Below are 26,287 nucleotides of genomic sequence, written 5' to 3' on the forward strand. Positions count from 1 at the left end.
TGGTGGTATAGTAGTAGAGTTAACAGTAGACAGTAGTAGGTTGATAGTGGTGGTATAGTAGTAGAGTTAACAGTAGACAGTAGTAGGTTGATAGTGTTGGTATAGTAGTAGAGTTAACAGTAGACAGTAGTAGGTTGATAGTGTTGGTATAGTAGTAGAGTTAACAGTAGACAGTAGTAGGTTGATAGTGGTGGTATAGTAGTAGAGTTAACAGTAGACAGTAGTAGGTTGATAGTGTTGGTATAGTAGTAGAGTTAACAGTAGACAGTAGTAGGTTGATAGTGGTGGTATAGTAGTAGAGTTAACAGTAGACAGTAGTAGGTTGATAGTGTTGGTATAGTAGTAGAGTTAACAGTAGTAGGTTGATAGTGGTGGTATAGTAGTAGAGTTAACAGTAGACAGTAGTAGGTTGATAGTGTTGGTATAGTAGTAGAGTTAACAGTAGACAGTAGTAGGTTGATAGTGGTGGTATAGTAGTAGAGTTAACAGTAGACAGTAGTAGGTTGATAGTGGTGGTATAGTAGTAGAGTTAACAGTAGACAGTAGTAGGTTGATAGTGGTGGTATAGTAGTAGAGTTAACAGTAGACAGTAGTAGGTTGATAGTGGTGGTATAGTAGTAGAGTTAACAGTAGACAGTAGTAGGTTGATAGTGGTGGTATAGTAGTAGAGTTAACAGTAGACAGTAGTAGGTTGATAGTGTTGGTATAGTAGTAGAGTTAACAGTAGACAGTAGTAGGTTGATAGTGTTGGTATAGTAGTAGAGTTAACAGTAGACAGTAGTAGGTTGATAGTGGTGGTATAGTAGTAGAGTTAACAGTAGACAGTAGTAGGTTGATAGTGTTGGTATAGTAGTAGAGTTAACAGTAGACAGTAGTAGGTTGATAGTGGTGGTATAGTAGTAGAGTTAACAGTAGACAGTAGTAGGTTGTTACAGTGGTGGTCCAGTATTGTCCCTTACATTGACAGCGTCTGAGGGGCTGAACTGCAGCTGACCAGCGTGTCTACTGTAGATGAGGAGAGTCCTGACTACAAACGGAGGGGGGATGGTCTGGATGTTGTCCATGAGAGGAAGATCTATCTTCTGACGGCTACAAGGACAGCAGAGGATACAGGACAACCATTACGACCACAGCAGAGGGTACAGGACAACCATTACGACCACAGCAGAGGGTACAGGACAACCATTACGACCACAGCAGAGGGTACAGGACAACCATTACGACCACAGCAGAGGGTACAGGACAACCATTACGACCACAGCAGAGGGTACAGGACAACCATTACGACCACAGCAGAGGGTACAGGACAACCATTACGACCACAGCAGAGGGTACAGGACAACAGTTACAGCCACAGCAGAGGGTACAGGACAACCATTACGACCACAGCAGAGGGTACAGGACAACCATTACGACCACAGCAGAGGGTACAGGACAACCATTACGACCACAGCAGAGGGTACAGGACAACCATTACGACCACAGCAGAAGGGAAAAGTAGAGAAGTGATTAAAGGAGGAAGTGATGTAACTTACATAACACTAAGAAGATCCTCTAGATCTGGTGAAGGATATTAAGGAGACAACTTCCAGGATGTTTAGCCCCAACAGTAATACAATACCACACTAGACTACACTACAGGCTGAATGGCTTGTTGTTGTTGTGACAAAGGAAGGATACTGAAGGTTTCACACACGTTGGTGTCCAGGTCATAGAGACAGCTGCACAGCTCCCTGGGGTCAGAGGTGAAACCTGACAGCTAAGAGAGAGAGAGCAACACACACATGCATACGGAAATGATGGAATGGAATTAGACTCAAATTGCAAATACAGTACCATGTGATAACTGAGCATAATAATAATGGTTTGGTCGTGGCCTTCAGGAAAAATACATTTACTTAAAGTGACTGGGCCAACAACACTCACCCACAAGGCATCATCATTAACAACCACCAGGGCAAACTCATGGCGCTTGTCAATCTTGTGTTTTGTTCTCACAAACATCTCAATCATCTTCTGGGAAATATTGAGAGCGTTGGTCTTGGATCTGAAGGGAGAGGGGAAAGGATTCAGAACTTTGGACATAGTCAGAGAGTGGCCACTTCACGTGTCGTCAAGCAGATAAAAGATATGGGACGGCGGGTAGCCTAGTGGTTAAAGTGTTGGACTAGTAACCTGGCAAGTTGCTTGATCGAATCCCCGAGCTGACAAGGTACAAATCTGTCGTTCTGCCCCTGAACAAGGTAGTTAACCCACTGTTCCTAGGCCGTCATTGTAAATAAGAATTTGTTCTTAACTGACTTGCCTAGTTAAATAAAAAAATATGCCAACAAGACCAGAAGTAGAACTCACCCATTGAAGGACTCCAGTTTTTGTGATGACATCTCTTCAGAGAGATCCAAACAGATGATCTGTCATAATAAAATAATATAGGATTACAATCTTAGAACAACACGGTCTGAGCCAATCCCTGCACGTCCTTACATCTAGCCTAAATCCCAGGAGTGAACTTCATCAGCCCAATATCTCTCACTATGACATCCCTTCGCACGTCCTTACATCTAGCCTAAATCCCAGGAGTGAACTTCATCAGCCCAATATCTCTCGCAATGACATCCCCTTGATATCATTCCGTTTCTAGTCATCACCAATACAGGATCACGCACCACTTTCTCTGGACAGTTGACGCGGGGTGCTCGTAGCTGGTACTCTGCTGTGGGAGGGATGGGGGGCGTCAGAGGGGGAGGAGCCTGGGTGGGTTTGGGCCTGTCCTTGGCCACTGGCGTGGGGGTGGGCAGGCCTACTATGACATTGACCGTAGCTGCCACAATAGGTGCTACGGTCTGGGCTGTGGTGGCAGAGACTGTGGTGGTGGTGGAGCTAGGAGGGCTGTCGCTGGTCGAGGCCTCCCCCTCTCCCTCCACTCGGCTTCCCACTGCGGGCTGCGGGGTGCTGGGGTTGCTGTTGCCTAGGCTACCAGTGCTGCTGCGCCTGTCCTCTGCACCCTCCGGGTTTGAGCGTGTTCTGGGCCGCAGCTCCACAGATCGCTCCTCTCCGTCTGCTGGGCCGGGCTGTGGGGTCTCCATGGATACTGGTTGCTGCGGGGATATATATTTCAGTTATTAATTTATTTTAAAGGTTATTTGATGGAAACAGATGAGCTTAAGATATGGACACAATGAATGACACGTGTGAAGCAGCCGTGTGGATTAGTGCTCTCCGGGATCCTTGAGATGTCCCTAAAGCCCAACCCCTACTCTAATCGTTTTAAACTTCAATGGGGTGACGTCCCAAGGAACCTGTTAAGACATCAATCCGTGTGATGCATTGGCTAGCCTGCTACTGGATTTGGTGCTGGGGGGAGAGGTGATATATTTGGCCTGTATCCCTAGTGCGAGTTTCGGGAACCAGGGCGCATCCTCTCGTCTAGACGTCCACAACCCTGTCTCAGAAATCCTCTCGGCTGTCAGGGGGCCAAATTAATCCCTCCAGAAAATAAAATAAAAAGATACCAGGAGCAGGCAGTCAGTGAGGCAGCAGCCAGCCTCTCGACAGCAACAGTTAATCACATAGTTCACTTTTCACAAATAGTTCACGATTCACTTCTCCGGACAGGGCAAAATGTGAGCCTAATCTCAAAAACAGCGCGAGAGGCTGCATATTGAACACATACAGGGGATGAATCAATATGAATCCATAGCTAGCAAACCAGCTAGCTAAATCCTGGAACTAGCAATGTAAATGAACACAAACAAGACACCGGCTCAGGCAGCTGGCTGGCTAGCTAACGTTAGCAATCTCAGCATCGAAACTAAAGCATAGATATGCGTAAACATAGTTAGTTTTAAAACGCCAACTTACATTTTTTTTTCTCCAGAAAATACCTCGGTTATACGTCTATAAAACGAAGAAAACGAATGAAAAAAAAAACGAATTTCGCTAACTATTTGTTGTGTACGGCCATCTTCCTGACCGGAAGATTGTCAATCAGGAATTCCGGCAGCGGGGAATTGAGGTTATTGTAGTCCAAATATGAAATGTCCTGTAAAATCATATAATTCTGTATGTAATCAGATACATTGTTGCTAATATTATGTCAATGGGTCCACTTATTTTCAGCAAACAAGTAACTTCCCCTTTATATGATGACACAATTCAAGTAAATAATGAAGCAACTTGAAGTTTATTAGTTCATATTTTTTATTTAACCAGGTAGGCTAGTTGAGAACAAGTTCTCATTTACAACTGTGACCTGGCCAAGATAAAGCAAAGCAGTGCGACACAAACAACAACACAGAGTTACACAATGTATAAACAAACGTACAGTCAATAACACAATAGAAAAATCTATATACAGTGTGTGCAAATGTAGTAAGATTAGGGAGGTACGGTAATAAATAGACCATAGTGACGAAATAATTACAATTGAGCAATGTGAGTGTTCATAAACATGAAGTGGACTTGGACGCGCATTAAGAAGGATTACCAACCATATCGTCACTCAAATGCTTATGCTTAGCTTCTGAAAGTGGGCATCTCAACTGAGATAAAAACACAGTACACAATCAGTGACAGACAGGAAGAGTTCCAATGCGAGGGAGAACAAGGGTTGGGTTGGGATCACTATCTGACTCCCCCCATTTGCTACTAGATGCCAAAACGCCTCTAGATGCCAATCTACCATATTGTGATATCCTGGAGCTGAGATGGAGCTGGAGTGATGTCACTGAACTCCTAAAACTAAAATACCAATACACCAGAGGCTTCACACAGATAGAGAGGTACAGAAATAGATAAATAGAAAGAGAGAGAGAAATGGTGAGTGTCTGAAAGAGAGAGAGAGGGGGGGCTCCCAGTCGAGCAGGGTAGGCAGCACACAGGCAGGCAGAAGTTTTACAACAGAGAGAAACGGAGGAACCATTGGAAGGTATAATTATACAAAACTACAGGCAACAGGATAGCAGTGTCTGGCTGCAGCAGCACCACAGAGGTTAGCTCAGTTCTCCAGTGTTTAATGGCAGCTAGTGGACAACAGATAGAAGCAGGAGAATCACAGTGAGCTTCTGACTCATGGAAGCCATGGAGGTAAGTCTATCATGTCCTCTTTGTTAACTGAGGGGGGGGGGGGGGGGGGGGGGGGGTTGTCAATTTGATCTTGTACCAAACCAAGCATAACACACGTTCAAAGGTGCTGACTGCTGGCATGAAAACATGTGAGGGGTAGCCTTCCTAACAGTCATATTAGAGTGTTTTGTCCTTTACCATCAAGGCCACGTGTACCTGTACAGTAACCCACATGTTGCAATGAACTCACACCATTGATGTCTTTCATTGGACACTTTGGTGTGTCAGATAATGCAGGCACCAGCTTATTTTATTACTTTGAAGTCTGTCTGTGTATCTATCTGGTTGTGTGATTGTCTTTGAGAGCTTGAGATTACTTGTTGGTTATCACTGCATTGTCGGAACTAGAAGCACAAGCATTTCGCTACACTCGCATTAACATCTGCTAACCATGTGTATGTGACAAATAAAATTTGATTTGATTTGATTTGAGTATCATCTGTGGTTCAAACTCTAACTTTCCACATCCTTCTGTCCACTGCTTACTGTGTGTTGTACAGGTACCACAGTCACTAATGTCCCTTATACGTTGCTTAAAAGACCACTGTGTTTTAACAGTTCAAGTAGGTTGATTTGTACATTTTATACACTATCAGAATGAAGGCAAGAAGTTGAAAAAGAGTGAGGTTGTTTTCAGTTTGGCATGACTTATACTTGTTTTTTGGGCTACATATTTCTGAGCGGGAAGTGGTTTTGCAGGATGCTTCTGTTTCCTACACTTCCGCTTCTCAAAACAATGGTTGTCCAAAGAGAACAACAATAACCTCCATGTCATGAGCACAGCAGCTGTCAGTCATTTAATGGAGAGTTCTATGGAAAGGTCATATCAAATCCTTAGTGTTTGTTTACAGTAAAAAACAAAGGTCATATCAAATCCTTAGTGTTTGTTTACAGTTAAAAAAAAGATAATTGAATTGACTCAGGTCCAATATATTTTATGAAACAAAATGTTGTCAGAAAAAATGTCCATTATTTCCAAACAGGAGTTCAAACGAGGGAGATCTGATACCCTGGACATACAGTCAGAGGGTGAGGAGATGACCCCGGTTACCCTGGTAACCACAATGACCCCTGACACCGAGGTGAACTCTGAGCCTTCCCAGGCAGAGCTGGCTCAGTGTGAGGCGGAGGTCGGAACTCTACTCAGCATCATTGCTGAACTCAACAGGAAAATGGGCGCATTACAAGCACCAAGGTGTGTGTTAGAGAAAGAGAGAGAGAACATTCTTCATGGAGCTGTAAAATATCACTAGACTTGCCCTGAGCTGCTGGTTCATAGAAAGATGTACTTCTTTCCTCTTCAGTGATCCAGATGACCTTAAACCACAGGAGCCAGTCATCCTCCCTCCGGCTCCAGCCTCCCTGTCCAGCCCCCTTCCATCCCTCTGCAACCCAGAGAAACACACTGGCACCGCATCTAAAGCCCCAGTAACCAACAGAGGTTGGCATAGGCTCCATGGCATGACTTCACAATTCACAATACCCACACATCCATCCATCTCTCTGTGTGTGTGTGTGCTGTGCTTTGTGGCAATGAACAGAAAGGTTCTGGTTCTGGCTACTGTGCCAGACCAAACATAATCTATTTGTGTGTCCAAAGAAAAGAACAGCCTCTATCATTTGGGAGGTTTTCATTTTCTTGGTAATATGCCTGTTTTTGTTTCTTGGTCATGATCTTCTGAATGCTCGTTTAGATACAGTAGAAAGCGTTCATTCTTGTTTCAGTTTACCCATATTCTAACTTCATCCCCAGGCTCAGTTTACCCATATCCTAACCTCATCCCCAGGCTCAGTTTACCCATATCATAACCTCATCCCCAGGCTGTTTACCCATATCCTAACCTCATCCCCAGACTCAGTTTACCCATATCCTAACCTCATCCCCAGGCTCAGTTTACCCATATCCTAACCTCATCCCCAGGCTCAGTTTACCCATATCCTAACCTCATCACCAGGCTCAGTTTACCCATATCATAACCTCATCCCCAGGCTCTGTTTACCCATATTCTAACTTCATCCCCAGGCTCAGTTTACCCATATCCTAACCTCATCCCCAGGCTCAGTTTACCCATATCATAACCTCATCCCCAGGCTCAGTTTACCCATATCATAACCTCATCCCCAGGCTCAGTTTACCCATATCATAACCTCATCCCCAGGCTCAGTTTACCCATATCATAACCTCATCCCCAGGCTCAGTTTACCCATATCATAACCTCATCCCCAGGCTCAGTTTACCCATATCATAACCTCATCCCCAGGCTCAGTTTACCCATATCATAACCTCATCCCCAGGCTCAGTTTACCCATATCCTAACCTCATCCCCAGGCTCAGTTTACCCATATCCTAACCTCATCCCCAGGCTCAGTTTACCCATATCCTAACCTCATCCCCAGGCTCAGTTTACCCATATCCTAACCTCATCCCCAGGCTCAGTTTACCCATATCCTAACCTCATCCCCAGGCTCAGTTTACCCATATCATAACCTCATCCCCAGGCTCAGTTTACTCATATCCTAACCTCATCCCCAGGCTCAGTTTACCCATATCCTAACCTCATCCCCAGGCTCAGTTTACCCATATCCTAACCTCATCCCCAGGCTCAGTTTACCCATATCCTAACCTCATCCCCAGGCTCAGTTTACTCATATCCTAACCTCATCCCCAGGCTCAGTTTCCCATATCCTAACCTCATCCCCAGGCTCTGTTTACCCATATCCTAACCTCATCCCCAGGCTCAGTTTACCCATATCCTAACCTCATCCCCAGGCTCAGTTTACCCATATCCTAACCTCATCCCCAGGCTCAGTTTACCCATATCCTAACCTCATCCCCAGGCTCAGTTTACCCATATCCTAACCTCATCCCCAGGCTCAGTTTACCCATATCCTAACCTCATCCCCAGGCTCAGTTTACCCATATCCTAACCTCATCCCCAGGCTCAGTTTACCCATATCCTAACCTCATCCCCAGGCTCAGTTTACCCATATCCTAAACTCATCCCCAGGCTTAATTGTTTGCTACTGCAGAGCTGCCTGGGGACGGGATTACCAATATCCAAATGTTAGCAGTTGACTACAAAGAATAGACAATCAGTACGTTAACCACATCCTTTCACAACATTTCTAATGAATAGAATATATAGACTTTCTTAACGGTGTACAGATCTTTAGTGATGACCGTAATAGCGTGTCTGCTCTGTGTTGTCCTGCAGAGGGTAGTGGTGAAGTATGGTCAGAACTCCAGGGAGTCATATCTGTTCTGGAGGGTTCCATTAACACCAGGAGGACCTGGGCTGCCTCTCACACTGCCTGTGGCCAGGACGGACAGATGGAACACCTCACAGCCGCCAGGGACAGCTGGGTACAAGTCACACAGGTGAGACACGGTCACAATGTCAGGTGACAAGGAATGATGTGACATCATTTTTTATTACCATGTAACAAGCTAGTTGGAATAACTCTTTATCAATGTGAACTATATTTAAACTTGTAACTTTATTTTTTACACACTAACAGGATATTTTCGAAACACAGGCTACAGTGCAGTAACTACCAGTTGAGTGACCTATGTAGGCTAATTACCACGTGGGCCTCAAAACCTAATTACCCTGGAATCATGCCTAACTAATTAAGTTATGTGTGACCTCAAACCTCTCCTCAGGTCTTAGAGGAGATGGAGAGAGAGTTTGGGATCTCGTACCCGTCTGGTCTGCCCCCCGAGGAGCGTCAGCAATACCAGAAGGACATCCTGGCACTTCACCAGCGGAACTGTGACCTGCGCAGCAGCCTACAAAGCAGACAGGAAGAACTAGAGGGGGCAAAGGTCACGGTGGGAGACATAGAGGTTGAGAGGAACAGTCTACATGAGAGGGTAGGTGGAAGTGCAACAGGCTACATCTCAATAATCCTAGATCTAAAATGATTTGTGTAATCAGTTTGGTGAAAACTCCACAAACTAGCCAATCAGAGCTAGGGAGAGCTATGACCATACAGTTTACTGTGTCTTTCTGATCTAGCATCATAATGCTTTGGCTGAAACCACAATGGTCAAACTATGTCTGTCTGTTGGCGAATGGCTAAACTCTCTTTGTCTATGGCTCTGGTGCCAGTTACTGGGCCTCCATAAGGCGTGGCGATCAGGCAGCCTCTCTCCTCCCTACAGCTCCTCAGGGAGCTCCAGTGGTGTGGTTCTGAGTCCTGGCTGGGCCTCCCCTGGTTCCCCTGGTTCCCCTTCATTCCTTGGCTCTCCTCCCTTCCCCGGGTCACCCCTGTTCCTCAGAAGACCCATCGCCATGGGGATCTTCCCGGCCCTCTCTACTGGTGGGGACATATCCTCCTCGGCCTCTCCATCACCCTCCCCCTGGCCTGGGAGTGTCCCACAAGGCAGCCCCTGTCGTAGCCCCAGCCCCAGCGTCAGCCTGGAGGGTGAGACAGACAGACTACAGAGGTACGTACAACTGAGAGGGTTAAATTACAGATTTACAACATGGAATAGATCCCAGATCTGCTGGTGTGGGTCAGTGTTTCCCAAGTGGTGTGTTGTGTCGTGTGTTGTTGTGTGGTGTGTGTTGTGTGTCGTGGCCCTGACCTCCCTCGTTAACCCCCACAGGTGTATAGAAAGGCTGAAGGCCCGGAATGAGCGTCTGACTGCAGCTCTGGACAAGAGAAAGGGAGAGTCTGAGCTGATCAGTATGACGCTCAGCAGACACGAAGCTGACAGCACAGCCCTGCAGATGGCTCTCCAATACTGGTACAGACACACACATGGCTATATACAGGGAGTAGACAATAACATGGCTATATACAGGAAGTAGAAAATAACATGGCTATATACAGGAAGTAGAAAATAACATGGCTATATACAGGGAGTAGACAATAACATGGCTATATACAGGAAGTAGAAAATAACATGGCTATATACAGGGAGTAGACAATAACATGGCTATATACAGGAAGTAGACAATAACATGGCTATATACAGGAAGTAGAAAATAACATGGCTATATACAGAAAGTAGAAAATAACATGGCTATATACAGGAAGTAGAACATAACATGGCTATATACAGGAAGTAGAAAATAACATGGCTATATACAGGAAGTAGAAAATAACATGGCTATATACAGAAAGTAGAAAATGACATGGCTATATACAGGAAGTAGAAAATAACATGGCTATATACAGGAAGTAGAACATAACATTGCTACATACAGGAAGTAGAAAATAACATGGCTATATACAGGAAGTAGAAAAATCGAGTCCATGTGAAGGGGGAGGGGAGGTAATTGAGGTAGCTATGTACATGACTAGGCAACAAGATAGATAATAAACAGTAGCAGCAGTGTATGTGGTGAGGGCGAAAGTGTGTGTGAGTCAGTATACATGCGTGTACGTGTTAAGTTTGTGCATGCGTTTGTAGTCAGTATGTGTGTGTTGAGGTGCCAGTGTAAGTATGTGTCAGTGTGTGGGTAGAGTCCAGTGTGTATCAGTGTGTGGGTAGAGTCCAGTATGTGGGTAGAGTCCAGTGTGTGGGTAGAGTCCAGTGTGTGTCAGTGTGTGGGTAGAGTCCAGTATGTGTCAGTGTGTGGGTAGAGTCCAGTGTGTGGGTAGAGTCCAGTGTGTATCAGTGTGTGGGTAGAGTCCAGTGTGTGGGTAGAGTCCAGTGTGTGGGTAGAGTCCAGTGTGTGGGTAGAGTCCAGTGTGTATCAGTGTGTGGGTAGAGTCCAGTATGTGTCAGTGTGTGGGTAGAGTCCAGTGTGTGGGTAGAGTCCAGAATGTGTCAGTGTGTGGGTAGAGTCCAGTGTGTGGGTAGAGTCCAGTATGTGTAAGTGTGTGGGTAGAGTCCAGTGTGTATCAGTGTGTGGGTAGAGTCCAGTGTGTGTCAGTGTGTGGGTAGAGTCCAGTGTGTGTCAGTGTGTGGGTAGAGTCAGTATGTGTCAGTGTGTGGGTAGAGTCCAGTGTGTGGGTAGAGTCCAGTATGTGTCAGTGTGTGGGTAGAGTCCAGTGTGTGGGTAGAGTCCAGTATGTGTCAGTGTGTGGGTAGAGTCCAGTATGTGTCAGTGTGTGGGTAGAGTCCAGTATGTGTCAGTGTGTGGGTAGAGTCCAGTGTGTGGGTAGAGTCCAGTATGTGTCAGTGTGTGGGTAGAGTCCAGTGTGTGGGTAGAGTCCAGTATGTGTCAGTGTGTGGGTAGAGTCCAGTATGTGTCAGTGTGTGGGTAGAGTCCAGTGTGTGTCAGTGTGTGGGTAGAGTCCAGTGTGTGTCAGTGTGTGGGTAGAGTCCAGTATGTGTCAGTGTGTGGGTAGAGTCCAGTGTGTGGGTCGAGTCCAGTATGTGTCAGTGTGTGGGTAGAGTCCAGTGTGTGGGTAGAGTCCCGTATGTGTCAGTGTGTGGGTAGAGTCCAGTGTGTGGGTCGAGTCCAGTATGTGTCAGTGTGTGGGTAGAGTCCAGTATGTATCAGTGTGTGGGTAGAGTCCAGTGTGTGGGTAGAGTCCAGTATGTGTCAGTGTGTGGGTAGAGTCCAGTATGTATCAGTGTGTGGGTAGAGTCCAGTGTGTGGGTAGAGTCCAGTATGTGTCAGTGTGTGGGTAGAGTCCAGTATGTATCAGTGTGTGGGTAGAGTCCAGTGTGTGTCAGTGTGTGGGTAGAGTCCAGTATGTGTCAGTGTGTGGGTAGAGTCCAGTGTGTGGGTAGAGTCCAGTGTGTATCAGTGTGTGGGTAGAGTCCAGTATGTGTCAGTGTGTGGGTAGAGTCCAGTGTGTGTCAGTGTGTGGGTAGAGTCCAGTGTGTGGGTAGAGTCCAGTGTGTGGGTAGAGTCCAGTGTGTATCAGTGTGTGGGTAGAGTCCAGTATGTGTCAGTGTGTGGGTAGAGTCCAGTGTGTGGGTAGAGTCCAGAATGTGTCAGTGTGTGGGTAGAGTCCAGTGTGTGGGTAGAGTCCAGTATGTGTAAGTGTGTGGGTAGAGTCCAGTGTGTATCAGTGTGTGGGTAGAGTCCAGTGTGTATCAGTGTGTGGGTAGAGTCCAGTGTGTGTCAGTGTGTGGGTAGAGTCCAGTGTGTGTCAGTGTGTGGGTAGAGTCCAGTATGTGTCAGTGTGTGGGTAGAGTCCAGTGTGTGGGTAGAGTCCAGTATGTGTCAGTGTGTGGGTAGAGTCCAGTGTGTGGGTAGAGTCCAGTATGTGTCAGTGTGTGGGTAGAGTCCAGTATGTGTCAGTGTGTGGGTAGAGTCCAGTGTGTATCAGTGTGTGGGTAGAGTCCAGTGTGTGTCAGTGTGTGGGTAGAGTCCAGTGTGTGTCAGTGTGTGGGTAGAGTCCAGTATGTGTCAGTGTGTGGGTAGAGTCAGTGTGTGGGTAGAGTCCAGTATGTGTCAGTGTGTGGGTAGAGTCCAGTGTGTGGGTAGAGTCCAGTATGTGTCAGTGTGTGGGTAGAGTCCAGTATGTGTCAGTGTGTGGGTAGAGTCCAGTGTGTGTCAGTGTGTGGGTAGAGTCCAGTGTGTGTCAGTGTGTGGGTAGAGTCCAGTATGTGTCAGTGTGTGGGTAGAGTCCAGTGTGTGGGTAGAGTCCAGTATGTGTCAGTGTGTGGGTAGAGTCCAGTGTGTGGGTCGAGTCCAGTATGTGTCAGTGTGTGGGTAGAGTCCAGTGTGTGGGTAGAGTCCCGTATGTGTCAGTGTGTGGGTAGAGTCCAGTGTGTGGGTCGAGTCCAGTATGTGTCAGTGTGTGGGTAGAGTCCAGTATGTATCAGTGTGTGGGTAGAGTCCAGTGTGTGGGTAGAGTCCAGTATGTGTCAGTGTGTGGGTAGAGTCCAGTATGTATCAGTGTGTGGGTAGAGTCCAGTGTGTGGGTAGAGTCCAGTATGTGTCAGTGTGTGGGTAGAGTCCAGTATGTATCAGTGTGTGGGTAGAGTCCAGTGTGTGTCAGTGTGTGGGTAGAGTCCAGTATGTATCAGTGTGTGGGTAGAGTCCAGTGTGTGGGTAGAGTCCAGTGTGTGTCAGTGTGTGGGTAGAGTCCAGTATGTATCAGTGTGTGGGTAGAGTCCAGTGTGTGTCAGTGTGTGGGTAGAGTCCAGTATGTGTCAGTGTGTGGGTAGAGTCCAGTATGTGTCAGTGTGTGGGTAGAGTCCAGTGTGTGGGTAGAGTCCAGTATGTGTCAGTGTGTGGGTAGAGTCCAGTATGTGTCAGTGTGTGGGTAGAGTCCAGTATGTATCAGTGTGTGGGTAGAGTCCAGTGTGTGGGTAGAGTCCAGTATGTGTCAGTGTGTGGGTAGAGTCCAGTATGTATCAGTGTGTGGGTAGAGTCCAGTGTGTGTCAGTGTGTGGGTAGAGTCCAGTATGTGTCAGTGTGTGGGTAGAGTCCAGTGTGTGGGTAGAGTCCAGTATGTGTCAGTGTGTGGGTAGAGTCCAGTATGTGTCAGTGTGTGGGTAGAGTCCAGTATGTGTCAGTGTGTGGGTAGAGTCCAGTATGTATCAGTGTGTGGGTAGAGTCCAGTGTGTCAGTGTGTGGGTAGAGTCCAGTATGTGTCAGTGTGTGGGTAGAGTCCAGTATGTGTCAGTGTGTGGGTAGAGTCCAGTATGTGTCAGTGTGTGGGTAGAGTCCAGTATGTATCAGTGTGTGGGTAGAGTCCAGTGTGTGGGTACTGTCCAGTATGTGTCAGTGTGTGGGTAGAGTCCAGTATGTATCAGTGTGTGGGTAGAGTCCAGTATGTGTCAGTGTGTGGGTAGAGTCCAGTATGTGTCAGTGTGTGGGTAGAGTCCAGTATGTGTCAGTGTGTGGGTAGAGTCCAGTGTGTGTCAGTGTGTGGGTAGAGTCCAGTGTGTGGGTAAAGTCCAGTCTGTGTCAGTGTGTGGGTAGAGTCCAGTCTGTGTCAGTGTGTGGGTCGAGTCCAGTGTGTGTCAGTGTGTGACACCGCCTGGTAAATAGATCCTGGATGGCAGGGAGCTAGGCCCCAGTGATGGGCGGGGCCGTAACCTCTGTAGCGCCTTGCAGTTGTCCTACCAAGTGGGTATGCAGCTAGTCAAGATGTTCTCATTGGTGCAGCTGTCTATGTGTTTGAGGATCTGACGGCCCATGTCAAATCTTTTCAGCCTCCCGAGGGGAACGAGGCGTTGTCGTGCCCTCTTCACAACTGTGTGGGCATTGTTAATTTCTCAGTGATGTGGACACCGAGGAATCTGTAAGACCCGCTCCACCACAGCACCATCGATGTGAACGAGGAGCGTGCTCGCCCCTACGTTTCCTGTAGTCCACGATCAGCTCATTTGTCTTGCTGACGTTGAGGGAGAGGTTGTTGTACTGACACCACACTGCCAGGTCTCTGACCTCCTCCCTGTAGGCTGCCTCTTCGTCATCGGTGATCAGTCCTACCGCCGGTCGTGTCGTCAGCGAACTTGATGATGGTGTTTGGAGTCGTACGCTACGTCGTAGCACTTAATCTCGTCCGACCGGCGGGCTCTTTCTCTATCGAACATGAATATGTGGTAGCAATTGAGCCTGGGGATGAAGTCATGTAGCCCTGTAACCTACACGTGTGTTAAATGTACAAACATTCCGTGGTGACACCTGTTTCTCTATGACCATGTGCTCTGAGAGTGTTGTCCTGCTGCTGTATATGAAACATTTTCCCTGTTTGATCGACAGCGAGGAGTGTGAGGAGGCCTACAGTGAGTTACTGTCTGTGTACGAGGGCAGGAGACAGCAGGTCATACCACACTGGAGACACATAGCAGGTGGCTAAATCACACACACACACACACACACACACACACACACACACACACACACACACACACGCCTCAACTACTCTTTATGGAAAAGACACAAACACACTCGCAGTTTGCACACACACACACACACGCCTCAACTACTCTTTATGGAAAAGACACAAACACACTCGCAGTTTGCACACACACACACACACACACACACACACACACACACACACACACACACACACACACACTCATAACAGTTCATTCCTCTTCCCAGGCCCGGTCATGGAGAGTCAGCAGCCCAACAGTCCCAGGCCGTCCCTTAGGAGTCTAAGAACTGAGGAGTTGTCAACCTCCTTCTCAACACCAGGGGGTGCTGTTGAGACAGAAACACACATCCAGACCAGGTTCCATCTCTATTATACAGCCAGGTCTGTCTGTGGCAGATCAAATAGCATCTTCTGACTATAATAGAAAAACTGTTTTGTCCACAACATGTGGACATCTCCCTTTGGCTTCATGCAATAACATTGACAAACATTTAAAGCTGAAACAACATCAAAACATTGTCTGATAAAACACAACCTACTTTCACCACAGGGGGACCGAGGTAGAGGGGTGCGAGGCGGACATTCGGGAGCGTATCGAGCGGTTGAAGCAGGACAGGGCAGCAGTGTGTGTCCCTAAGCCAGGGCCTGGGGGAGAGGGGAATCTCAGCCCAGATACAGGCACCCTGGCTGGGCTTAGAGGGAGCCGTGGAGGACAAGGGGGCCAGGACACCTCCAACCCCCAGAGCACCAAGAGAGAGAAGGCTGTTCTGCTCTATGACCTGGTCACTGTCAGGGTGGGTGATATATATTGTACTATATACTCTACTGTACTGTTTCGGCTTTACATTCAATTCATGAAATATTAATCTGAATACTAGAATTATGGACATACTATTTCTGTAGTATATTTCAACAGTATAACAATAACTTTGATATGTAAATATCTGTGTATAGTTTTGACCAAAGAGAGAAACAATGACTGTCTTTTTTGTTTTACAATAAGCAAATACACAGAGATGAAGATATCAACAGAATAATCATAGTGTAATGAGCATAGCCCAGAACCATAGTGTGGAATCAGAATAATCATAGTGTAATGAGCATAGCCCAGAACCATAGTGTGGAATCAGAATAATCATAGTGTAATGAGCATAGCCCAGAACCATAGTGTGGAATCAGAATAATCATAGTGTAATGAGCATAGCCCAGAACCATAGTGTGGAATCAGAATAATCATAGTGTAATGAGCATAGCCCAGAACCATAGTGTGGAATCAGAATAATCATTTCAAAAGAATAATTGAGTTGTTTAAATTCTGAAGGCTGCTAAATTCATCCTCATTTGCATATAGCCAGGAGAGGCCAAACTATTTATAGAGGCAGATATTTCCAGACAGATATTTCCAAACAGATATTTCTAGACAGATATTTCTGGATGGACCGATTGAGTCTACATTAGTGCTTGTCTTAACACAATGTTTTAATGCTGTGAGCCCTTTGGAAGCTTCCTCTGATGCACAAAAAAACAAAAAACAATATTTATAGTCTTGACCCTAAAGGAATCATTTACTAACGACTAGTGTGTTCTTCAGGACATGTCTGAGATTGACTATGTGGTCATGTCTTGTCTTTGTGAACCTCTTTATCTCAGTTGGTAGAGTGTGACGCTTGCATTGTCACAATAGTGGGTTCTATTCCGGGACCCCCCATAGGTAAAACATGTAAGACAAGATGCTTTGCATAAAAGCGTCTGCTGAAGGGAATACATTATTATATGATCTATATATGATATATTATACAGGAGGAGATGTCGGAGCTGCGAGGTTTAATCCGTCTGACGGAGAAGGAGCGGAGGTGTCTGGACTGGAGTCTAATGGCCCAGAAGGCCCAGGATGCAGCTGGAGCCCTGATCTCTGAGAGCCTCGCTGAGGAGATAGAGGACAGGAGGACAGAACAGCAGGTAACAACCCTAACCTATCACTAACCTTAACTGGAATCTAACCTAACCACCTGAGATTCTCGCTGAGGAGAAAAAGGACGGGGACCGAACAGCAGATAGCAACCCCAACCCTAACTTAACCTAACCACCTGAGATTCTCGCTGAGGAGAAAAAGGACGGGGACCGAACAGCAGATAGCAACCCCAACCCTAACCCTAACTTAACCTAACCACCTGAGAGCCTCACTGAAGAGATAGAGGACAGGACAGGACAGAACACCAGGTAGCAGGACATCACAATCTGATCTGATTATTCTGATCAATGACCAGTCATCTTTTACTTGCATATGTATCCTCCTACTTTGAAGGGGTAAGCGGAGAAGGTGCTTGAGTTTCTCGACGATCCTATCCACCAATCAGGGCTGTGTATGTAAATATATTTCATGTTTTTTTTTCAATAACTTTGGTGATGTTTTCGCAAGTGTGTGGGGCATTTTCAAATCTCTTAGTACAAAACTCCAAACTGGTAATACCAATCTGGTCTCAGAGCATTTTGTATTAATCTGTATGTACAATGCCATCGGAAAGTATTCAGACCCTTGTCTTTTTCCACATTTTGTTACATTTCAGCCTAATTCTGAAATTGATTCAATAAAAATACATCCTCACCAATCTACACACAATACCCCATAATGACATCACAATACCCCATAATGACATCACAATACCCCATAATGACATCACAATACCCCATAATGACATCACAATACCCCATAATGACAAAGCGAAAACAGGTTTTTTAGAAATGTTTGTAAATGTATTAAAACCAAAGAACAGAACTACCTTATTTACGTAAGTATTCAGATCCTTTGATATGAGACTCTAAATTGAGCTCAGGTGCATCCTGTTTCCATTGATCATCCTTGAGATGTTTCTACAACTTGATTGGAGTCCACCTGTGGTAAATACAATGCACACACCTGTCTATATGTCCTACAGTTGACAGTGCATGTCAGAGCAAAAACCAAGCCATGAGGTCGAAGGAATTGTCCGTAGAGCTCTGAGACAGGATTGTGTCGAGGCACAGATCTGGGGGAAGGGTACCAAAACATTTCTGCAGCATGGCAGTTTCCCAAGAACACAGTGACCTCCATCATTCTTAAATGGAAGAAGTTTGGAACCACCAAGACTCTTCCTAGAGCTGGCTGCCTGGTCAAACTGAGCAATCGGAGGAGAAGGGCCTTGGACAAGAACCCGATGGTCACTCTGACAGAGCTCTAGAGTTTCTCTGTGGAGATGGGAGAACCTTCCAGAAGGACAACCATCTCTGCAGCAATCCACCAATTAGGCATTTATGGTGAGTGGCTAGCCTGAAGCCCCTCCTCAGTAAAAAGCACATGACAGCCCGCTTGGAGTTTGCCAAAAGGCACCTAAAGGACTCTCAGACCATGAGAAACAAGGGTACCATTTTTCAGCGTCAGGGACTGGGAGACTAGTCAGGATCGAGGCAAAGATGAACGGAGCAAAGTACAGAGAGAGAGATCCTTGATGAATACAATTTGTATATGTTACGAATTTGCTAAATGTACAATATGTTACGAATTTGTGAAACAAACTCTAGCTAGGTGCTAACGTTAGCTAGGCTAGGGGTCAGGGTTAAGGTTAAGTTTTGGAGTTAGCTTAAAGGGTTAGGGTTAGGGGAAGGGTTAGTTAACAGGGTTAAGGTTAGGGAAAGGGTTAGCTAACAGGGTTAAGGTTAGGGGAAGGGTTAGCTAACAGGGTTAAGGTTAGGGGAAGGGTTAGCTAACAGGGTTAAGGTTAGGGGAAGGGTTAGCTAACAGGGCTACAGTTAGTGGAAGGGTTAGCTAACAGGGTTACAGTTAGTGGAAGGGTTAGCTAACAGGGTTACAGTTAGTGGAAGGGTTAGCTTGATATTGGTCTGAATTGATGTCATCATCGCGTGCCTCATCAATGGCCAGAAGGAGGGTGGCTCATTGGGGATAGAAAACATGATCCTTTCACATCTATAGTAATCCTATATTTATATTTTACCATATTGCATTGTACTTGTATATTGTCGTGGACCTGTCTGGCTCAATTAGTAAGAGCATAGCAGTAGAAACGCCAAAGTTGTGGTTTCGATTCCCACTGGGGTCAAATAGGACAATGTATTGTCATCAACTTTGGATAAAGTGTGACATCTGCTATGTAAATGACATATATTATGGTGTTACAGTACAGTATTGGCCAATGCAATTTTAGTAAAGCAGTGTGAAACCCTCTATCAAGAAGACAACAGCAACTTCATGTTGGATACATGTTTACTGTACAGGCCATTTGTAACGTACAGTGTATCTCATCTCGTCAATATCATAACAACACATTACAGCATATAACATACTTAATATCTTTATACTTTATAAACATACATTTTCATTATGTAGTTCTCAATCTGTGGTAGGCAAACTAGTTTAAAATCTATAGGCATAAATTATTATAAAGTCATAGTAAAATGCATTTTAACAAATGACAAGACAATTATATAAAAAGTAATGTGAGCTTTGCGAAAGGAAATGACTTAAAATAATTACTTCATATGTCTTGTAATGTGAACTGTGTATTTCTAGATGAAACGTTTGATAGAAATGCACCTTTATAATTGTGTGTGTTGTACTTAGTCCATTGAAAATCAGCTTATAGTCTTGAAATAACTGCCCTTTTAATGATCTGCTATGAGTTTTGTACTAAGAGTTGTGAAAATGTACCAACACCCACAGAATCAGACTGAGCATTTCAAAAGGAGGCTCAGGGAAATACAGTATAAAACATACATATTTCGAGTTGTTTTCATGAAATAAACACAGCGATTTATTAGACATACGGAGATGATTTAAAATCTGAATTTCTCGTCAATCATCTTGGGAAAACACGTATACTTAAGTGGAAATCCTCCAATCCTCCATTGTTAACACAACGGAAAGGTCACATGCTTTATTATCTAAATGTTGAAAGTTTGTGGGCGACAGAGACACAAAATGGTGCAGTTTGAGGTCATGTGGCGGAGATTGATGCAGGCGCTGGAGATGGGGGTGTGAGCAGGTGGGTCTGGAGATGGGGGTGTGAGCAGGTGGGTCTGGGCAGGTGTGATGTTGTTGATGTTCGTGTGCGTCTCTATGCTGTTTACATGTGTATGTTTTCTATTGTTTAAACAACAAACAACGTACCAAAAAATTATAAATAATAGATGGGTAGCCCCTCTCTCTCTCTCTCTCTCTCTCTCTCTCTCTCTCTCTCTCTCTCTCTCTCTCTCTCTCTCTCTCTCTCTCTCTCTCTCTCTCTCTCTCTCTCTCTCTCTCTCTCTCTCTCTCTCTCTCTCTCTCTCTCTCTCTCTCTCTCTCCCTCCCTCCCTCCCTATGTAACTGTCTGTCTGTCTGTCTACTGTAGAATCACAACATCTTACCAATGCTTTGCGTCTGTTGTGTAGCAGGTTCAAACCCTGCTCTGGGAATTCCCCCTTAATCGCATCCTTTAACTTGAACCGAAGTCATGAGTTCAATGACACAGGCCCAATGACACAGGCCCAATGACACAGGCCCAATGTGTTTCTGTCGCCGTTATTGTAGACGACCTAGGACACCACATTGCATCAGAGGGATATACAGCTTAGCACGCTAGGAGCTAATGAGGATCTAATTACCTGTCATCTATTTGTCTGTTGTGTGTTCCAGAGGACTTCTGAGAACGAGGATAAGCTAAGCAACGATGGAGACATCCCTGGGCCTCAAAACCGTGCCATCCTTCGAGAGCTACAGGCTGTCCTGCAACGGTCAGAAACACCGGGAATATATAAGGGAATATTTTCATACGGTTTCCAGGTTATGGGATAACATTTTAAGATGACACAACTTTGAAGTCAAGTGTGAAGTTACAGAAATGTTCCAAACAATGTCAAATAAAAATTGCTCCATGAATCAAGGTTAAAGTAACTTCACCCAAATGTTACTGCTCTGGAATGTTCTCTAAGGGACATTCTCAGAACACTGAGGACAAATAGAACACTGAGGACAAATAGAACTCTGAGGAACACAATTCCCAGAGACGGGTTCAGGGATCCAAACTAGCTGTGTCTCTCCGCCATCTCACAACCTTCCCTGAAGGCCTATCTGTTTGTAGACCATATAGTTTTGGTACTTTACATTGAATATAGAACGTATAAACGAGAAAATAAGTCCTTAACTGACTATACCCTAAAGGCATGTTTATCATCATGGGGTACTAGCATTACTTGCATTGAGCATGTATCTTAAACAAAAGGCATTCTGTAGTGTGTGTGTGTGTGTGTGTGAGAGAAGGTGTATGAGAAGGTCTGTGTGTGTGTGTGTGTATGAGAAGGTGTGTGTGTGTATGTGTGTATGTGTGTGTACTTACAAAGAGGTATTCAGCTGATCACAATCACCTCAGCCCATACAGGCCATCTCTCAGGGCATCTGTTGCCGGGTGTTAGACTGTTGCTTAGGAACGCTATCAGCAGAAATGCAGACTGAGGATGTAAATGGTTAATGGCTGTCTGCTGGGGCTTACATGGGGTTATACCTTCCCGATTGGCACTGAGGGTCCTTGAAGTTGGGTGTGTGTGGAATGAGAGAGAGTGTTTTGTTGTGCCTCAGGCTTTGTTCAAATACTTAAAAAATGCACCCTGCCTTACTTGCAGTAATGGGGCTGGGTGGTCATGTTGAGGGGAATGAAGTACCACATCCACTACGAAGCTTTGTGGAACAGTGAAGTCACCCCTGTGCTGTGGTCTCCCAGGGAGCAGGTGCTGAAGAGGAGAGTGTCGGCGGTGAGGGAGTCTCTGGACTTGGTTCTCTCCGACAGCGCCTCTCGCAGGAGAGGCAACGATGAGCAGATGGCTCGGCTCGCACAAGCTCACAGGTAACCAGGAAACACACTTCCTACTTATATGACCTCTTCCTGTCCACTACTTACCTCTATGACTACTTCCAGTTCGCTCTCTGTAGTATCTCTTTGACATACAGAGAGTGAGTGGGTGTGCAGGTTTCTTGCTGTATCCCTACACTAAAACACCTGATTCAGTTATTCAAGGTCTTGATGTGCAGCTGATAAATTGAGTCAGATGTTAGCTAGATTGGGGCTGGAGTTAAATCCGGTTCGCTTGACTCTGTACATCTTTCTCTGTTTTATAATGTTGTCTCCAGCTAGAGCATCCTGTAACTATTAATTAGCTAATCAATTCAATCAATCAATAAACTTAGTGAGTGGCTCTGACAGCCATCTGTCTCTGTTTTGCAGCAAGGCCACAGGGTCGTACCGGAACGCTCGCAGGAAGTACAGGGAGAAGCTGTGGAGGCTGGAGAGTCAGGTGTCAGCAATGTCAGATCGTCACATGACCCAGATCGGGGCCCTGAAGGCCACGCTGGAGGCCATGGAGTGCAGGAGGGAGGAGACTGTACTCTGACTGAGCTGAGGTCAGCTTCTGGGGACATTGGTTCTAACTTCTGGTACAGGGTCAGATATTATAATCCAAAATGGTTCGGATGAATTTGGGATTTGAGAGTTAGGATTAGCCTCGTACTACCATCCTGATCTCGCAAGTTTACATAAAATATGTTTTACTACCGCTACTTTACTACATCTACTTTACTACCACTACTTTACTATAGCTACTTTACTACCACTACTTTACTACCACTACTTTACTATAGCTACTTTACTACACCTACTTTACTACATCTACTTTACTACATCTACTTTACTATACCTACTTTACTACAGCTACTTTACTACCGCAACCTTATTACTACAGCTACTTTACTACAGCTACTTTACTGAGCTACTTTACATTACTAATCTACTTTACTACATCTACTTTACTACAGCTACTTTACTACACCTACTTTACTAAGCTACTTTACTACATCTACTTTACTATCCCTACTTTACTAAGCTACTTTACTAATCTACTTGACTAAACTTGCAGAATCAGGATGGTAGTACGAAGCCAAGTAAGGATTGGACTGATGATCAAATAATCTGATCCTTGATCTGTGGTTAGAGGCAACTACTCTTGCCAGCCCTGCCTCCATTCTGGCCATATAGAGACGATGATGTGTTATCTTCATTCAAGAAAATGGCAGCATTATCCACATGCTCAGATCCAGAGAGCTGTAAGCATCTGAGCCTGGTTAGGATTTGACCCTGAGGTCAAGGGTTATTTTCCCACACAGCCTGACTCTATGAAGCCTGGCCCTGCTCCTCTGATCTGACAGTGGAGAGGTGATGAGGTCTGATGTGTCCACGCTCACCGCTTGTCTTGTTTCTGGTGCTTATTCACAACCTTTATCTCTCTCCTCCCTCTTCCTCTCATGCTCTCTCCCTCTCCTTTTCCCTCTCTTCATCATTCTCCATCTTCTTGCCCCCCCCCATCTCCTTCTCTCCTCTCCCGTCCTCTCTTCATTCATCTCCCTCTCTCCCCCTCTGCCCTGTCTGAGGCGTCTGGCCAGCTGCAGCTGTGACCAGCGGTCAGGAGGTTAAGGCAAAGGTTGAGTGTCACACCCACCGGGTCACAGCGGTGCCTGGCTGTTGTGTCAACCTCTGAATGGAGGGTTCAGGGGGCCAGACTAGGAGGTGAGCCCCTGCTACCCTGACTCTTGCCTGAGCTTGCCCTCTGTGGCAGCAGGGGTCATCAGGGTGGATCTGCTGCCCTGTTCCCCTCTCCCTGGGTCTCCCTGTGTCTCCCTGTGTCTCCCTGGGTCTCCCTGTGTCTCCCTGTGTCTCCCTGTGTCTCCCTGTGTCTCCCTGAGTCTCCCTGTGTCTCCCTGTGTCTCCCTGGGTCTCCCTGTGTCTCCCTGTGTCTCCCTGGGTCTCCCTGTGTCTTCCTGTGTCTCCCTGTGTCTCCCTGTGTCTCCCTGGTTCTCCCTGTGTCTCCCTGTGTCTCCCTGTGTCTTAATGACCATTGTTATAATAGCTGCTATTAGAACATAGTATACAATTATCATTCCATTTTGCTATCTCTCTCTCTCTCCCTCTCTCCCTCTCTCCCTCTCTCTCTCTCCCTCTCTCCCCTCTCTCTCTCTCTCTCTCTCTCTCTCTCTCTCTCTCCCTCTCTCTCTCTCTCTCTCTCTCTCTCCACCCTCTCACTCTGTCTCCCCCGTCTCTATCTCTGTCTCTCTCTCTCTCGTTCTCACTGCTGTGCGTTTGCCTCCAGCTCATCAAAGGGTCTCAATCCAGGTTCTAACCTCTGGTTGACTCTGCTTTCCTGGCAAAAGATGTCACGAGAAGGGAAAAATAGAAGGAGACATTGATGCACTCACCCATGTCTATAGCATTGATACAGTAAACATCATGTGCTTATGTCATTATAGTAATGTGTGATTTCTCTACAGTCTCAGGACTCAGCGTCTGTATGATAGGGTCCAGCTGATGATCATGTATTTACATCAACTGGAATGTTTTTCACAATGACTGTTTTGAATTATTGAATGAACTTATCTCCTTGGTTTGGAATGAAATCATGCTACTGAAAGACATATTGAATCTATTTTTAAAAAAGGACAAGTTTAATATAATCCTGGTGTAACGATTTAATGCAGGAAATGTGGATACGAAGTGTGTTTGCTTTGCATAAGGGGTATATCAAAAATGATCTGTGAACAGATTGAGGAAACAGGGGATCTGTAGATGCCTGGGAACAAGTCCCCCTGCCATTATTACACAATAACAGAGGCTGTCAATCACACACACAGAGGGCAATGACCCTAGGGTTGAAGGTCACCTCATTTACTCTCTGCATCCGTATCTCATTTAAATAAATTGTCCTGCTAAGCCGTATAAAGAGATCACCGGCTGTTCCCTGCTCCTTTATTTCTCAGGCTATCCCTCTCTCTCTCCCTGTACCCTCTCTGTTCTCTCCCTGTACCCTCTCTGTTCTCTCCCTGTAAGGTTACAATACCCTGACTAGTGAGATGATGACACAGCCTGCCAGGGCAGAGCACTATAGAGGGGTCAGAGATTTCCCCTCCGCCGTCGATTTAAAATGACCCATCACGTCCGCTTTGTGCTCTCGCCCACGCGTGTAATGACACCCACACCGCCAACAGCCAAACGATCCCGTCATCACTGAGCCCAGACAGATAGGGTGACCCAGGCAACTCCACAACACAACACAATCACACACGCATGTCTGTTCAGAAACACAATGGCCGACCGTTGTAATAATCACAAATAGGTCTCGCCACATCCTTATCAGACACACTGGACTGGACAGAAACACAATGGCCGACCGTTGTAATAGTCACAAATGGGTCTCGCCACATCCTTATCAGACACACTGGACTGGACAGAAACACAATGGCCGACCGTTGTAATAATCACAAATAGGTCTCGCCACATCCTTATCAGACACACTGAACTGGACAGAAACACAATGGCCGACCGTTGTAATAGTCACAAATGGGTCTCGCCACATCCTTATCAGACACACTGGACTGGACAGAAACACAATGGCCGACCGTTGTAATAGTCACAAATAGGTCTCGCCACATCCTTATCAGACACACTGGACTGGACAGAAACACAATGGCCGACCGTTGTAATAGTCACAAATGGGTCTCGCCACATCCTTATCAGACACACTGAACTGGACAGAAACACAATGGCCGACCGTTGTAATAATCACAAATAGGTCTCGCCACATCCTTATCAGACACACTGGACTGGACAGAAACACAATGGCCGACCGTTGTAATAGTCACAAATGGGTCTCGCCACATCCTTATCAGACACACTGAACTGGACAGAAACACAATGGCCGACCGTTGTAATAATCACAAATAGGTCTCGCCACATCCTTATCAGACACACTGGACTGGACAGAAACACAATGGCCGACCGTTGTAATAGTCACAAATGGGTCTCGCCACATCCTTATCAGACACACTGGACTGGACAGAAACACAATGGCCGACCGTTGTAATAATCACAAATAGGTCTCGCCACATCCTTATCAGACACATTGGACTGGACAGAAACACAATGGCCGACCGTTGTAATAATCACAAATAGGTCTCGCCACATCCTTATCAGACACACTGGACTGGACACAGTGCAGCCGACGACAACAAGTTGCTTTCGTAGGGTGTAGTAGGATTTAGCCTACATTCAATGACCTAAAGGGCTTTATAACCAAATGCTTTGTCCCTACTGGCATCCTATTCCCCATATAGTGCACTACTTTTGACAAGATCCCTATGGCACTAAGTGGTGCACTATATGGGGAATAGGGTGCCATTTGGGATGGAGCCTAAGCCCTGATCATGTCGGGTCCCAGATAAGGCCATCACGGAGAGCAACCAACCTAATTAAGGTCATTTAGCGCTTCAGCCTCTCTGTAAAGAGGGGGATTATGGGACTAAGGTCTGGAGAGGTGAAGGCCGTGGAGGGGAGTGGTTCCTGTCTGC

The 26,287-nt window shown here is 45.9% G+C and overlaps 2 protein-coding genes across 4 annotated transcripts in view; one reads left to right on the top strand and one right to left on the bottom strand.

Moving 5' to 3' along the window:
- Positions 1-4,000, bottom strand: part of babam1 (BRISC and BRCA1 A complex member 1) — a 33,859-nt gene extending 29,859 nt beyond the window's left edge. Inside the window, exons 1-7 of the mRNA XM_065009263.1 lie at positions 3,862-4,000; positions 2,667-3,098; positions 2,353-2,411; positions 1,927-2,047; positions 1,681-1,759; positions 1,536-1,560; positions 960-1,089 (exon numbers count right to left, since the gene is read on the bottom strand). Coding sequence (XP_064865335.1) covers positions 960-1,089; positions 1,536-1,560; positions 1,681-1,759; positions 1,927-2,047; positions 2,353-2,411; positions 2,667-3,086 — 834 coding nt within the window. The 5' untranslated portion in view covers positions 3,087-3,098; positions 3,862-4,000. The remainder of the gene's footprint in view (positions 1-959; positions 1,090-1,535; positions 1,561-1,680; positions 1,760-1,926; positions 2,048-2,352; positions 2,412-2,666; positions 3,099-3,861) is intronic.
- An 834-nt stretch (positions 4,001-4,834) lies between these two features.
- ushbp1 (Usher syndrome 1C binding protein 1) lies at positions 4,835-24,667 on the top strand. 3 transcript variants are annotated; one of them, XM_029651034.2, is made up of 14 exons: positions 4,835-5,085; positions 6,108-6,319; positions 6,429-6,565; positions 8,340-8,503; positions 8,789-8,998; positions 9,237-9,574; positions 9,737-9,877; positions 14,754-14,842; positions 15,102-15,255; positions 15,425-15,668; positions 16,675-16,833; positions 20,540-20,637; positions 21,621-21,743; positions 22,122-24,667. In XM_029651034.2, the coding sequence occupies exons 1-14, from the start codon at positions 5,071-5,073 to the stop codon at positions 22,285-22,287; spliced, it is 2,250 nt and encodes a 749-aa protein (XP_029506894.1). In that variant the 5' UTR covers positions 4,835-5,070; the 3' UTR covers positions 22,288-24,667. The 3 variants fall into 3 exon arrangements, with proteins under 3 accessions (XP_029506894.1, XP_029506895.1, XP_029506896.1); XM_029651035.2 differs by having other exon boundaries at positions 15,102-15,231; XM_029651036.2 differs by lacking the exons at positions 21,621-21,743; positions 22,122-24,667 and adding an exon at positions 21,523-21,614.
- The last annotated feature ends 1,620 nt before the right edge of the window (positions 24,668-26,287 follow it).

Source organism: Oncorhynchus nerka, linkage group LG24, assembly GCF_034236695.1.
Source record: "Oncorhynchus nerka isolate Pitt River linkage group LG24, Oner_Uvic_2.0, whole genome shotgun sequence".
In the NCBI taxonomy this organism is placed as follows: Eukaryota; Metazoa; Chordata; class Actinopteri; order Salmoniformes; family Salmonidae; genus Oncorhynchus; species Oncorhynchus nerka.

Bases quoted from the DNA above. Each gene is read 5' to 3' on its own strand.
- ushbp1 (XM_029651034.2), top strand. The intron at 6,320-6,428 runs GTGTGTGTTAGA...TTTCCTCTTCAG, and splicing joins GGCGCATTACAAGCACCAAG to TGATCCAGATGACCTTAAAC. The intron at 16,834-20,539 runs GTAACAACCCTA...TGTGTGTTCCAG, and splicing joins ACAGGAGGACAGAACAGCAG to AGGACTTCTGAGAACGAGGA.